Here is a 15,158-nt window from a genome sequence, read left to right as displayed (position 1 = left end):
CAGGATAACATCTGAAGAACCATAAACGCCATCGAATCGGCAAACAGGTCTGGATCAGAGCTGGTAATCCTCTCACTGGACGCACACAAAGCGTTTGATATGCTGGACTGGGGCTATATAAAAAGAAACCCTACTCCACTCTGGAACCGGTCTGAACTTCATTAAATGGGCTTTAGCAAATTACCAGCATCCATCCACCTGCCAGAGGCTAAATAGGGCCAGATCACCCAAAAATCAATATCACCAGAGGCACCAGACAATGATGTCCCTTCTCCCCCCTCGTGTTCGCGCTCTCCATGGAACCGTTCGCCAGCAGGACTCGCTGCAATCAGACAATCCACGGCCTGGAATTCAAGGGAGAATCATACAAAGCAGCCTTATACGCGGACGACGTGCTCCCAAAGTTAACCCATGCAGAGGAATCCATGGAGACCCTATGGCAAGAGCTGGTAGAGTTAAAAAAAGTCTCCGGGTTCACAGTAAATGTGACGAAATCCACAGCAATGGGCATTAACGTTCTGGAAAGTCTCAAGGAGGAACTACAGGCTATTATCCAATCCCATGGCCCAGATAAGTTACTTAGGGGTCATGATCACAAGCTCCACCGAAAAACGGTATAAAGCAAACTTTTCACCGCTGATCAAAGAGTTAAGGAGGGGACCTAAGACGCTGGCGAACGCAGGAAATCTCGTGGTTCGGTCGAATCACGGCACTGAAGATGAATCTAACCCCGAGACTTCTGTACGTGTGCCTAGCCCTTCCAATACCCTTCCAAAACAAAGCTATCATCAAACTTCAGGGGGACATCCTAAAACACATCTGGGAAGGTAAGAAGGCGCGAATCCCAAGGCGTATTATGCTCCGCAACCCGACGGTGGGTGGCCTGGGGGTCCCGGACATGAACAGGTACTGCTTCGCAGCTCAGCTTTCCCAATCCTTTGCCTGGAAAACAACTACTAATCGGCCCATATGGCTGAAACTGGAAGAAGAGTAGTGCATGTCCCTGGTCGAGGTACTACCTCACACGAAAGAGCTCAAGAACGTCCGGGACCCAGATCCACTATCAGCGACTAAGAATACAGTGACATGCTGGAAGAAGGCAGCTCGCCTATGGAAATGCAGGAGCTCAATGGGCCCGCTCATACCAATCTGGGGCAACCCAGACTTCTCTCCTGGCGCCATACCAAAACGTTTCACCAAATGGCAGAGGGCGGACCCAAAAATGTAAACTCCTTGAACTTCAAGGCCTATAAAACCAAATTTCAGGTGCCAGAATCGGAAATGTTCAGATACACTCAACTTAGGCACTGGCTGTCTAGCGCTCTCGTCAAGAAATATGGAAGTAGAGACCTAACAGTCTGGAAAGAACACTGACCGCGAACCCGCCAAAAGGGAAAATATTGACGCTATACAAACTATTAGATAGATCAGACCGGGCTAAAAAAGAGCCCTACATGTTAAAAATCTGCGAAAATGGAGAAAAGATCCAATTCCAGCAAACCTGGAAAACATTCGGAAAGCTAAGCAAGTATACAGAAATTGGAATAAATCAAATGTGATGGCCCTACAGCAAACGGATGCTGAAGCTATGCTCAAAACGCTCAGAAATAAGAATTTGAGATCTTTATGGGACCTGCTAAACAACAATGCCCAACAGCAACAATCGATGCTATCCAACGTCACTCAAGAGAATTGGATCGCACATTTCTCTAACCTTTACAAACCGCGGAATAGGGACGAAAATAAGGAGATACTACCAATTTCAAATCAATGGACCATCTCCTGGGAGAAGCATATATTTGCAGAAATGATCGTCTAATTAAATTCCTCCAGAGCACCCGGACCCGATGGGCTATCCAATGCTGCCCTCAAACGTGACCCAGAGACTTGGGGACGAACCTAATGGATCTCATACTAACTCTAATTAATACAGTCAAGCTATTACCAAATACGTGGACCAAAGTGGTATTGATCCCAATTTACAAACAGGGCGACCGAGATAACCCTACCAACTTTAGACCCATTGCCCTGTTAGATCTATTTGGAAAACTGTTTGCTTCGTACCTGCTCCAAAAATTGACTATATGGGTTAAAGCTTCAAACCGATTTGATAGTCGGCAAACCGGCTTCACTGCAAACGTAGGAACAGACGTAATTCTCCTAATTCTAAATTTGTTAAAACACGAAGCCATACGAAACATGCCCGTCTATGCAGCGTTCATAGACCTACACACATGGCGTTCAACGCCATAAACGGGTCCATCCTGTGGGAAAAACTTGCCAAATGGAACTGCCCTCCAGAAATCAGTGAACCGATCAAACTATTATATTACAACACGACAATTTCGATCAGGCTAACCAAAGAAGGAACAACTACGGAGCCCATAAGAACATGGATCGGCCTAAAACAGGGATGCCCTTTAGCAGCGACCCTGTATAACCTGTATACTGCTGACTACGCCATGAATATCAACCCTGCAAACCTCAATCCGCTAAAGATAAACTCACTCTTAATTACATACCTTATGTATGCTGACGACATTGTACTCCTAGATAAAACACCATCTGGACTACAGGAGAATTTACGTATGACAAAATCCTACATGATCAATAACGAACTCCAGATCAATGACAAAAAAAACAAAATCATGGCACTAACCAACTATCACAAGTCTTCTAACCGAAACAGACCAACAAACTTCATACTAGACAAAAAAGTGCTGGACATAGTCACTTCCTTTAAATATCTTGGTGTATTAGTCACTTCCTTTAAATATCTTGGTGTATTACTAAATCAACAAAAGGAAGAAACAGCCTGGGCGACTACTCTGGAAGGTAAAATCCAAATGCTGGCACGCCAAGGGGTGATGCTACATAGGCGCTATGGAAAATTTTCTGCGAAACTGATCAGAGCATTCTACCGGCAAAAGGTAATTCCCATCATTACCTATGGGAGTGACGCTATGATCACTGCTACCAATATAAACTGGCAAAAGCTAGAAGCAGCATTCTGGCGGAAAATCTTCCATCTCCCAAGGAACTATCCTATGACCAGAATACGTTTTGAGGTAGCCCTACAATCACTAGCCTCAATAGTGTGCTGGAAGCAGCTTGATCTTCTTCGTAAGGTCATAAATGAAGATCCAATCCCAGCGATGCAAATCCTTAAAATAACGCCACAAGCAATGCATAATACCACCTTGAAAGCCTGCAAGATCGAATTGTTCAACCAAATGGCAAAGGAAGATATTACAGAGGAAATGCTGTTAAATCGCCCACAGCGTGCAAAAATCAAGCTACAGCGCAATGATTGGTCCAAAACAATGGCAGAGAAGAACAAGTTATTCAATGAACCTACAATGCCCGATTGACATACGAGCATTGAATGAACTTCCTCATTACTTGAAACTATTTCCAGATCCAACTATACGAACAATTTTCAAGAAAATGCGATTAAATATCCTACCTACAAGACAGACTATCTCAAATCCAATATCTACCAAAAGAGGAACATTTCTGTTGCTTCTACAAGAAGAGACAGTCTCTGAATCACCTAATCATGATATGCCCTGCACTAGTCGACAAGAGAAACCTCTTTGGAGACCTATTTATGATTTCTCAACAACAGGAACAAGGCGACACCAGATGGCTAAAACTACTTCAAGGACAAAATAATAAGCTGATATACACAGTTGCACAATTTCTTGATAATATTTTGGAGCTGCCCAAGCTACTTAAAGTGACTTTTTTTGTTTCTCTTTCTGCTCTTCCTTTTTTTTTCTTTTCTCTTCCTCTTCAATGCTGCGTATTGTATTTTGTAATCTGTAAATAATGTGAAATGTTTTATGCAATTCAAATGAAAAGTTTATGTATAAACTATATCATTTTAAATGAAAACAAAATTAAAAAATTGATATTTTATTTCTATTGCGCACGTACACAAGTGTTTCGGAGCGCGACCAGGCAAGGGAGGGGACCAGGGGAGAACAAAACAGCGATCTTACTAGGCCCAGTGACATTGAGAAAGCGCAAGTGCGTGGGAGAGGGGGAGGGGGAGGGGAAAAGTGCATGGAAGGGGGGGGGGGGGGAGTGGAAAGTAGGAGCAAAGGAGAAACAGATAAATAATAGTAAAGGCAACAAACAGTGGTAGTGCAGCCAGCGAGTGCTGGGTTTAAGGCAGCAGACAGGGTAGGTCTGATAAGTGCAGGAAGAAAAAAGGGGGGGCTGTATGGGTACAGATACAGACCCCAGTGCAAGGGGTGGCCCAGGGGCAGTGCGGGAGGGTGGCAAGGTGAGCAGGAACCTGGGCCCGGGGGCAGAGGGTGGCCAGGTGCACAGTGCCAGGAGAGAACAGATCAGCAGGGGAGAGGGGGGGCAAAGGCAGAGGAAGGTCTTGAGGTGTTTGCAGAACCGGAGAGGGTTGTCCTCAAGTTTTAGAGTGGCAGGGAGGCTGTTCCAGAGGGAGGCACCAGCCAAAGACAGATCTACCCCCAGCTCGTTTCTTTGAAAAACAACTGACCCAGAGGGATTTCGAGGTAGAGGAGCTAAGAGCTCAGGAGGGGAGGTATTTGCGGGGGGGGATAGCTGAAGGTATTTTGGCCCCAGAAGACCTTGTGGACAATGCAGAATTCTATCCTTGCATCCACTGGGAGTCAATGGAGAGATTTCAGAGCTGGAGATACACGATCCCAGGGCTTGAGGCCAAGGACAAGTCTTGCAGTTCTGTTCTGGATTAGTTGCAGTGGGAAAAGGGTAGAGGCAGGTAGGTTTAGAAAGAGGCTGTTACAATAGTCCAACCTAGAGAGAACCAGAGCTTGGGAGACAGTGAGCTTCTGTGGGAAGGAGAGGAAGGGTAGAGTACCTCTGAGGAGGAGCAGTAGGAAGTTTGATTTTTTATAGACATCAGAGATGTGGGTGGAGAAAGAAAGTGTGGAATCAAAGATGACCCAGAGATTCTTAGCCTCGTAGGTGGGTGTAGGAGGAGGGCCAAGGGAGGCCAGCCAAAGAGTGAGGGCAAAGGATGGAGAAGGTGTGCCGATGAGGAGGATCTCCGTCTTGCTGGCGTTCAGACAAAGACCATTGGCAGAACACCAATCTTGAATGGCAGTAAGGCAGTCAGAGATGAGAGAGGGAGAGGAGGTGGCCAAAGGCAGCCTGAAAATGAGTTGAGTGTCATCAGCGTAACACTGGAAATCTAAGCAGAAAATGGCAATGCAGTTGGCGAGAGTAGCCAGGTATTGGTTGAAAAGCCAGGGCGATAGGTTAGACCCCTGGGGAACACCACATGTAGAGAGGGAGATAGATGAGAGGAAGGACCCCAGTATGACCTGGGAGGGTCGATCAGAGAGGAAAGAGGTCAGCCAGGCCAGAGCCTGATCGGTTATACCCAGGTTATCACAGAGACGGTTGAGCAGGATGGTATGGTTGGCCGTGTAATGGCAGAAGAGAGATCAAGTAGGATGAGGACAGAGGGAATGCTAGAGTCAATGTTGGCGAGCAGGTCTTCACGGATGTTCAGGAGAGCAGTTTCCGTGCTTGTGGCAGCTCTGAAGCCGGACTGGTGGTCGTGGAGACAGCCAACAGAATCAGAATACCGGTTAAGGTGGAAGATGGCCAGCTTTTCAAGGAGTTTGCCCACAAAGGGACTAATGGAAATTGGGTGATAATTGGCAGGACCAGAAGGATCAGCTGTGGGTTTCTTGAGAAAAGGATGCACAAGGGACTGCTTCAGAGGGGAGGGGAAGGATCCTGAGGCAAAGGAGTGGTTGCAGAAATCGGCAAGGGCTGGAGCGAGGGTGTCAATGTGGTCCTTGATGGTTTTGGAGAAACGGGGATGAACCTGTTACGATGAAGCTTTCATAGATCGGACTTGTTTAGCAACCTCATCGGTGGAGCAAAGAGGAAAGGATCAGAACGGGGTTAGGGGATAGCTGAGCGAGGGTCAAACATTGCAAAGAGCCCGGGAGGCAACAGGAGGGGTAGAGACTGCAGCAGGGTTGGCCAGTTCCTTGCAGATTTTAAAGAGTTTGGCCGAGTTGTTAGAGGCCGCTGACACAGTTAGAGGTCCCTGTCCTAGCCTCCAAACTCTGGAACACTCTGCCGACTTCTATCAGAACTGAACCCTCGTTCCCAACGTTCAGGAACAACGCCAAATCTTGGCTGTTCTCTCACGACTTATGAGGCCCCTCACCTTAGTCCGACCCACCACGTGTAATTTAGATCTATGTATTTACACTTCATAATGTATGTAATGTAATGTACTTGTATAATAACTTGTAAATGGTACTTTTCTGTATATTTGTGTAATCTTATTATGTATTTACTGTTATTGTAACCTGTTTTCAAGATTATGCGCCCGGTTGCCCCAGGGCCTGGCTTGCGCTTTACAAATAAACTAAACTTCAAACACACAGGCTTGAATGTGGACTCTCTTCTTGGTGTGGACAGAGTCGGTATTGCCTTTGGAGTAGGCGTCAGGCCAGTTTGTCAGAGGATGAGTAAGAAGTCCCCCCATTTCCTCTCAGCTGCCCTACACTTACATTTGAGTGTAGCTAGGTCGGAGCCAAATCAGGAATTGCACTTGCTTTGGACTTAAAGCGGATCCTCATGACAGGGGCAAGAGCATCAAGAGTATCAGTAAAAGAAGATTAGAGAAGGGATAGGGACGTGTCTGAGTGTGAGTCAGCCAGTGGAAGACAGGGTGCGGGGTGGAGAGAAGGTGGAAGCGAAAGCCTCAACTGACACGCGCTTCATCGGCCGAATGTCCGAGAAGGTAGGTGGCAGTGTAGGGGTAGGCTTGGCTTGTGGGGAAGAGAGAGAGAGGAGAGGAGAGGAGGCAGCGGTCACTTCAGGAGAGAGGAGTGGTCAAGAGATCGAGAGGGGGAGGCCAGAGGAGATCAAGACAACAAGCGTTTGACCTGCAGAATGAGTAGGACCAGAGGGGAGAATAGAGAGAGGGCATCGCAGAGGTCGTGAAAGAGCAAAGAAGAGGGACAGGCAGAATCAAGATGGATGTTGAGGTCACCAAGGAAGACGAGTCGAGTGGTTGAGGCCTGGGTGGGGGGAGGGGTGGAAGAGGTCTGCCCACTCAGAGAGAAAAGAGGTTGATTTGACTAGGGGGCCGATAGAGAGTAGATAGCGGCATCATCCACACACTTCACTAACAAGGGTGTATTTTTGCAGCAGTTGAAGTTGAAAGCTTGGAAGACCACTATTGTTTATTGCTGCTAGGGCACTTCACCATAGGTGGATAGAGCTGCAGATTAATCACAAGATGGCGGATGTGAACAGGTACGGTTCGAGGTGATTAACTGTTCAAAATGTAAGTTATACTTCCCAAAAACAAATCTTTAGTACATTGTACAATACGGAAGTCATTGCAATTGGTGGAATTTAACACGTAGGTAAGCCTTTCCTTAAAGTCTTCACTGATTTGAAGGCCTGCAGCATTGCGTTCCCTCAGTACATCTTTTAAGGGCATAAAATACAACATGGTGAATGGCCAAGAACACCGAGTTCTCAGGCCTTTATTGGAGGATCACACTATGGGAACTAAAGGTTTTTAGGGATCACATTAACTCTAAAGCCTCCATCAAAAGGAATCCAATACAAGCGCTTCAATTTTTAAATGAATCCTCTGTTTTTCACGGATGGCTTGTTGGTCCCAATCTTTCTTCTTTCAGTGCTTCAGCGTCAAAGGCTAGAAACTATTTGAAGCTGAACAAAGTAACAAATGATTGATTTTTTTCTTGAGGATTAATATTGAACCCTCATGGCCACTTCACAGCACAGGAATAAATGTTGGTAGGAATGAGGAAGGTCCTTTTTTAAGGGTTGCCAGACATATCCCCTGGTATTATAGGTACCTTCGCTCCTGGTTTGCATCATCCTGTGCACAGTTAGTGGAGCTTTGCCCCTTAATGGCAGGAAGGTGGCGTTGTAGATTTGTCATGTATGCAGTCAAAGGCTTACTTGAACAGTCATGACTTTAGAGCCTGATATTCAAGGGTGCATATCCCCCATTATGGTGTAGCATGCTTGCCAAAATATTAAAGGGTGTTCCTTAGCAACAGAAACTCCAATGTGCCTAAAACATTTTTTAAATGAAGACCAATGTTGCAGTTTATTCCACACTCAACCCGACCCAAAATTGCAAAATCCCCAGACGTCCATCCATGCCTCCCACCAGTCAGTTAACAAAAATCCTTTCAGTTCACCAAAAACTTTCCATGTTTGGGGCTGCTGCTCAAATCCCATTCTAATCTAACAGCAATAACAGGGACTACGTGATGGCTCAGAATGTAGTGCCTCCGTGGGGTTCCAGTTGGGGTTATGAAGTCATGGCCACTATCGGCTAAACTGTGTATATATATGCATTTTTTTTTTTAAGTTACTAGAGGGCAGCAAAATGCAAAGCATGTTAATCTAGAATGGAGTACCCTTTAAAAACAAGTGCTCACTGTGCTTTCTCAGCAAGGTCACATGAATTCCAGCCAGATCGCTCACAGAGTAACACATATGCAAAATAGGTAAAGCTACTCTTGAAAAGTTACACATTTAGACAGACAGCATGACAAAGGAAATATCAAAAGCACTTTATTTTGTTAACTCATACGTATGCATGTCGGGAAATCCCTGCAGCATCAGAATTGTGGGAACTTAACCAGCGTTCCTCTTCCTGTTTGGTATAATTTATGCTGCACATTATTCTACCAAGCATATTTGATTCAGTGGTACTGGTTGCTCCGAATGCATCTGCACTAAGTAAAAGCCCTCTGATAAAAGTGCAAACACATCAGGAGCTTACTTTAGTTTATGCCTAGTTGGCCTGAATGGTACTAATCTGCCTGGAATGGTAAAGGCATATATCAGGGCACACAAAATGCACTAGCTATTGGCTAGTGATATTTGATTCTTGGCAAATAAGAAATGATGTGCTGTGTGTACATATAAAATTGAGGTGGCGAGTGACTTTATATGGCTGGCTAGTGCCATGCAACTTTAATTCCCCCTCCCCCCCACCCCCGGCATTGATACTTTTCAGGCTTGGTGTGAATGGTAGTACACCAGCCCAATGCTTAAGAACTTTGCCAGAATAATGATAATTGAGCAGCCAAAATATAAAGTTCTGTAATTTTCTTGCGAGTTTCACTTGGAATGCTGTGCCTACATCAGTGAACTAACCAGTATTCCTTTTCCAGATTTGCATGCCCTAAACTTCACAAGCATTTTGTTTTTATAGCTCATCTGGGGAAGTGACGTAGAGGTCAAAACGCACATTTCAGGGCTGTGCCAAAAGCAAAACTCCAGAAGTCCAGCCTCAACAGCAGGAACTCTGAATTCAATTGACTGGCCAAGACTCATACTGAGGTTTAGTTGTGAACTTAGATTCTACATAGCAGCCCAGCAGTCCAGCCCTATGCCATCATCTCAGACCGGACAGTGTGAGCTTGGGTGTGGACAGCCATCTACAAAACAGCAGTGGGTCTAGCAAGCAGGACCACACTTATAAGGAATTGCAACTAACATTTCAAGAGCAGCCGAAAAGGGTATAAGATGGCTCCTTGAAAGTATGGGATCCCTGGGTTAGCATGAGAGACCATATATGTCTTGGTCATCGAGAACGGCACAAATACCTGGTAACACCCACATTGTATGATTCCAAAGGAAAATTATTTCACAACAGATCCAACTGCTCCTGCTGGAAGCGCTTGTAACTAGAATCAAAACTCTTGACTTCTCATTACGCTCATAAAATACATACCCCATCGTTTTAAGATAAACAGTGTTGTATTTTGAAGTAGCATTTATGTATTCCAACATAAACCAACCACTCTTGAGAAGAATTTCAAAATTGCCAACAGCAGAGCTGCAAGACACAATACAGGAGCATGAAGGAACACATATTTGAGGTAAAAGTTCATACCAGTTGCTGAAAGCTTTCTTTCCACGGATTTGGATGTTCATATTCATCTGGATTAATTTGATAGAATTTGCCAGGTTCTGGATGCATCATGGGGCGTGTATACTCGAAAACTTCCATGTACAATCGCTTCCTTCAAAACAAAACATTTATTAAATTCAGTTATTTGGATTTACTAAACAGTGGTTTAATTTGCAGTAATACAAATCTGCATAACTAATCTGATGCAGAAGTCAAAACAACTATTTAATAAGGAGCTAAAACAACTTGTTAGTGGAGTTTTCCTAAAGTGTCTTACTGTGGTGAGACTTTATAAAAATATCCCTTGGTATACAGAGCTCCAACTTCTAGTATAGGCGTACCACTCAAGGTATTGGTAGTATGGCAGTACAGCTAGGCGTATTTTAGGAGGGAACTGTGAATTAGAACTTAGAATATACATAGGCGCAATGAAACACACTTTTAGTTGTATCAAAATCTAATTATTTATTTATTTTATATACACAAGTTAAAGTTAAATCTCAGGTCAGTACGTACTATTTTAAACTAATAAACACAATAGAAAATCAAAGCAATACTTCAGGAGAGTTAACCATAAGTTAAGACTTCTACAGTTAATGAACATAGTAAAATCACTGTTATAGCAACTCTGCAAAATGTTTTGGTGTAGGAATAAAAATGTTGAGCAACACAACAATAGCAATTCAGTACTTTTAAAGACTTCTATTACTTTTCACGGGCCTTAAGGCTTTAGCAGTCCATACCTCAGTAAAAGGAAAGTTCCAGAGGATTCTTGAAGTAAAAGCAAGTATATGGCTTTTGTTTATGAAAAAGGTTTCAGGGACCCTGCCAAATGCTCACTGTATGTGCACAAGCTTTAGGCCTGAGCGATCGGGTAAGGGCGAACACCGGAATCGGAACTCCAGTAGCAAAGGAGCAAAAGAATGACTCAAGGGAAGTATTACCACGAGTCCCAAACAACCTGAGGAATGATGAAGATGATGAAAAAGAAGATACAGCTGGATGCCTTCACGATGCAGCAGCGGTATACTGTCTCCTGTTCCTTGGTCCTGGTGATAAAAGGAGGGACTCTGGAAGGGATATTGCAGCAGCCGAGAGAAAGCACTCAACAAAAGATTTGTGTTCAAATGTCAGTCTGTGGTTTTGGTGCTTTTTCACAGATTCCAATAAATAACAGTTCTAGTCCGAATGATTCAAGGTCCTGTACGCTGTTAAGGGGACTTTGAGGAGGGGGATCTTGCCTCTGGAAATCTGAAAGGAGTCCACCAAAGTTCCGGGAGAATTTGTACACGGCAAGATGATGATCTGTAATCAGGCTCGAGGTCCCACAGTATTGGCGGTTTGCAGCCCAGGAAGGTCAGAGGACGTCATGGGATGGCTTGAATTGAATGTCGTCTTAGGACCGATTATGCCCACCAGTCCAAGGGAGGAATCGTCCTCTTCAGAGCTTCCCTGTCGATTTGCAAACTGTCAGGACAGCAAGTGGTAGCTTCAGCAGGCTTCTCTGGTTGATGGAAGGGGCTGTAGGCCCCTCTGGTCGTAGACTTCGGTTCTTCTGTTCCAGTGGTCGACTTGTCTTCAGACTCGGGCTCCTCACCTTGTATCCAGGAGCCTAGCCAATCAACAGTTGTGCTACACTCAAACTTTGGGGGGTGGGTATCCTTTCAGGACAGCCAGCCTACCATTTGGAGCTGGTTCCATGCAGGCATCCCAGGAGACAAAGAACAGCAAAGTTTCAGACTCCTCCCCTGCTTCCTTTCCTCGCAGACATACTGGAGCCTCGGCGGGCTTCACAAAGGATTCCTACTGAAGACGAAAGTCAAACCATGGCCTACTCCACCCAAGACGGCAGAAGAAGGAACAAGAAAAGGCAAACTAAATATCGAAGCCACCATTTTGGGTCAATGGTGACCCATGTGTGTATAACCGCAGCTCTGAAGACAGCGTGGGAGTAAAAATGACGCAAAAGTCGGTAGAACACGTCAACTGCCACCGGCGATTCAGGTATGCTTGTCACTAACACAAATGTTAGAGGAGCAGTGAGAAAAGGGATACAATGCAACCCCTCAGCACTCCACTTAAGGTGGTGTGTGCTGATCTCACAAAAGGAAAAGCTAAGAGGGATAAAAAGTATCCATGAGAACCGTAGTTCTTAAAGAAAATAAAAACATAAAAAGGGAAGCCTAAAGGGCTTCCAGTACACTGCACAAAAGGTGCTGTGTGATCCAAAAGTAAAACACAGATGCCTCAGAAAATATGGAGGAAAGCAAGACTCCATTAAACAAAGTAAAAACAGAATGAACAAGGGTTCCCGTAGTCAGACAAAACAAATTATTGAGGAGAAAAAGGCTACTCTCATTCCGAGAAACAGAAAAAGAAGAGTCCATCAAAAGGTGCTTGGTGCATCACAGGTAGCAGGGATTTGGCATAAATATGAATAATCTCCCTAACACAACTCCTGGGTATTGGGCAGCACTCAAGAGTGATCTATGACAAACATGGAGATACATTTGCGGCATGCTCTGTACTACCTTCCATACGAGATTCAAACTAAATTGTTGTCCATTATGAGACCCATTATAGTTTCAATATCTGCTAGATACCACATAATGCTCCTTTGTCCACAGTCCCAAACACAAGAGTTAAATTCAGCTCGGTATATTTATGCAGCACTTGACAGTCTAGGGCAGGTGTCTGCAACCTTTGGCTCTCCAGAGGTTTTGGACAACACATGTTATGTTCCCTTGCCATGGACTATGCTGAATAGGCAGTCGAAAGTCCAAAACATCTGGAGAGCCAAAGGTTGCAGACACCTGGTCTAGCAAGTCAAAGGTTGCTGTTTGCAGTCGTGAAGAATTCTATTAGTGTGACACCAAGAGGAAAGACAATGCTCTCAGCAACTTCTATGCCTACAATGTACAATTCTACTACACGCATGTAACAAGATCTCCAACAGAAGGGCACCATCATAGTTGTATTTCTCATAAAGAGAGGGTCCCAGAAAACATTTAAAAATAAAAATACATTTTTTACAGGATCAACTTTCTCTTGAACATTTTTTTTTTTATAAATTTACTTTATTGTTTTTTTTTTTCCCCATTTTCAACAAGTACCAAGTAATACACAACACTTTTCATTCTTGCATGCATCTCCAAGTGCTCCTGGAATCAGTGAGCATGAAAACGAAGAAAACAGGTAACTTGGTGTTGACAAGCATGTAACTAAACAATTGATACTTGTCCCCCTTCCCCCACCCCCTCCCCTTCCTCCCCCCACCCTCCCCCGAATAGCGCTCCAGTAACACTGTATGTGTGTCCTAACTGACAGTAAGTGTGGTACTTCTTCCTACTTTAGTAGTAGAGTTTGCGTATTGGGCTTAATGCCCCGAGTTGTACTTTATTAGCTATCTTGCGCGGGCAAGCCGGCTGGCGGAGGCAGTTTTCTGTGTAATCTTGTTGGTCACAGTGGCGTATTCATGTTACTCTGTCTCACGGTGTCCCGATGCTTCGAGTAAAATTCTAAGAAGGGCAGCCATATCATGTGAATATTTTTCTTAGACTCCTGGATGGCTGCCGTGAGGTTTTCCATTTCATAAATAGCATGTGCTTTGGTAACCCATTCATTCTTTGTGGGCAGGGATGGGGATTTCCACTTAATCGTCAAACAGACCCTTGCTGCTAGGAGTAGGTTGCGGGGCATATGTGTGAGTATTACATTGGAGTCTTCTTCATTTGGTTCTATTCCAAACAGGACCAGTAATGGAGTTAAAGTTCTAGGTATTCCCTCTATGTCATGTATCCAGCCCAGGACCTCCTTCCAGTATGTTTGCACCTCCCGGCAGCCCCACCATTGGTGCCAATAATCGCTAGTTTCTCCACAACCTCTCCAACAAAGGGGAGAGGTGCTATGAAACATTTTCGACAGTCTTTGGGGGGTATAGTGCCACCTTACCAACAAGCATGCATTGTGCATTTTATATTGCACTGATATGGATGATGACCACACTGCTCTGTGAATGGTGTCCCAGACTTTTGGTTGTTCTGTAAGGCCCAACTCTAGTTCCCACTTGGTCTCAGATTGGGGACGTTTCGGACATCTTCTCGTGAGCAGGGCTTTTTTACATACGTGAGATCAAGCCCTTCATTGTTTGGGGTACACTTAGTATCTGCTCAAATGGAGTGAGGGAGCGTTTTAACTTTGTGCCCCATCTGACATCGTTCAGGGCGCTTCGCAGTTGTAAATATAACATGGGGGTCACCTCGTCACCTCGCATCGGCTCTCGTGCTTCTTCATAAGAGATAAAATTGCCCTCCTTCCACACCTGACCCACTCTTGTCAATCCTGCATCGAGCCATGGTTGAAAGTGCTGCACCTCCGCTATGAGGTCGCGAATGGGAGGGGCCCAGATAAAACTGAGGGGAGATGGCCACGTGGTGACTCCTTTCATTACCCGGGTGGGGCGCCACATAGGACCACAAGACTTTAAGTACTGGATGTTCTTTTATTCTGCGGGTCATTGCTGATGGCGGGACCCACATCCATTCTCCCAATGTGACCGGCGCAAAAATATCATTCTCTATGGCTACCCACTGTTTTTCGGGGTTTTCCCAAAGGTGGTCTGATAGGACTCGGAGCTGGGATGCATTGTAATATTCCTCTAAGTCTGGGTACCCCATGCCGCCTGACTCTTTAGATTGAATTAGTGTAGAATAAGGGATTCTGGGTTTCTTATCGGCCCACAGATACCTTAGGAGCGTTTGTTTTACTTCAGCCATGAACGGTTGCGGGACAATTACCGGGAGGGATTGGAATAGAAATAATAGACGGGGTAAGACATTCATTTTGATAGAGGTGAAACGGGCAGCCCAGGACAGTGGTAGCTTTGTCCATCTCCGTACGTCCGCTTGAATGGCTTTCCACAGAGGGACATAATTAGCTTCGAAGAGGTCAGATATGGGAACTGTTATATTGACGCCCAGATATTTCACTGAGTGAGGTTGCACCAGGAACCCCCAGTCCTCCTTTAGGTGTTCTAGCGATTCGCTATTGGGTTTTAGGGGGACTGCTATGGTTTTCTGCAAGTTGGCTCGAAACCCCGAGGGGGCTCCATATCGAAATAATTCTCGAAAGAGGGCTGGAATGGACTCTGTAGGTCTGGTTAGGTATAACAGAATGTCATCTGCAAACATAGCTAGTTTATATTCCTCTCCTGCCA

General features: G+C 44.9%; 1 protein-coding gene across 2 annotated transcripts in view; it reads right to left on the bottom strand.

Annotated features, from left to right (window-relative positions):
- Positions 1-15,158, bottom strand: part of FBXO11 (F-box protein 11) — a 911,561-nt gene that overhangs the window by 735,792 nt on the left and 160,611 nt on the right. For both annotated transcript variants that reach the window (XM_069608416.1, XM_069608415.1), the window contains exon 5: positions 9,926-10,055. In XM_069608416.1, coding sequence (XP_069464517.1) covers positions 9,926-10,055 — 130 coding nt within the window. The remainder of the gene's footprint in view (positions 1-9,925; positions 10,056-15,158) is intronic.

Source organism: Ambystoma mexicanum, chromosome 4q (genome assembly GCF_040938575.1).
Source record: "Ambystoma mexicanum isolate Mex_15411 chromosome 4q, UKY_AmexF1_1, whole genome shotgun sequence".
NCBI lineage: Eukaryota > Metazoa > Chordata > Amphibia > Caudata > Ambystomatidae > Ambystoma > Ambystoma mexicanum.
Note: the sequence above shows the minus strand (reverse complement) of the source record. Positions and strands in the feature narration are given on the sequence as shown.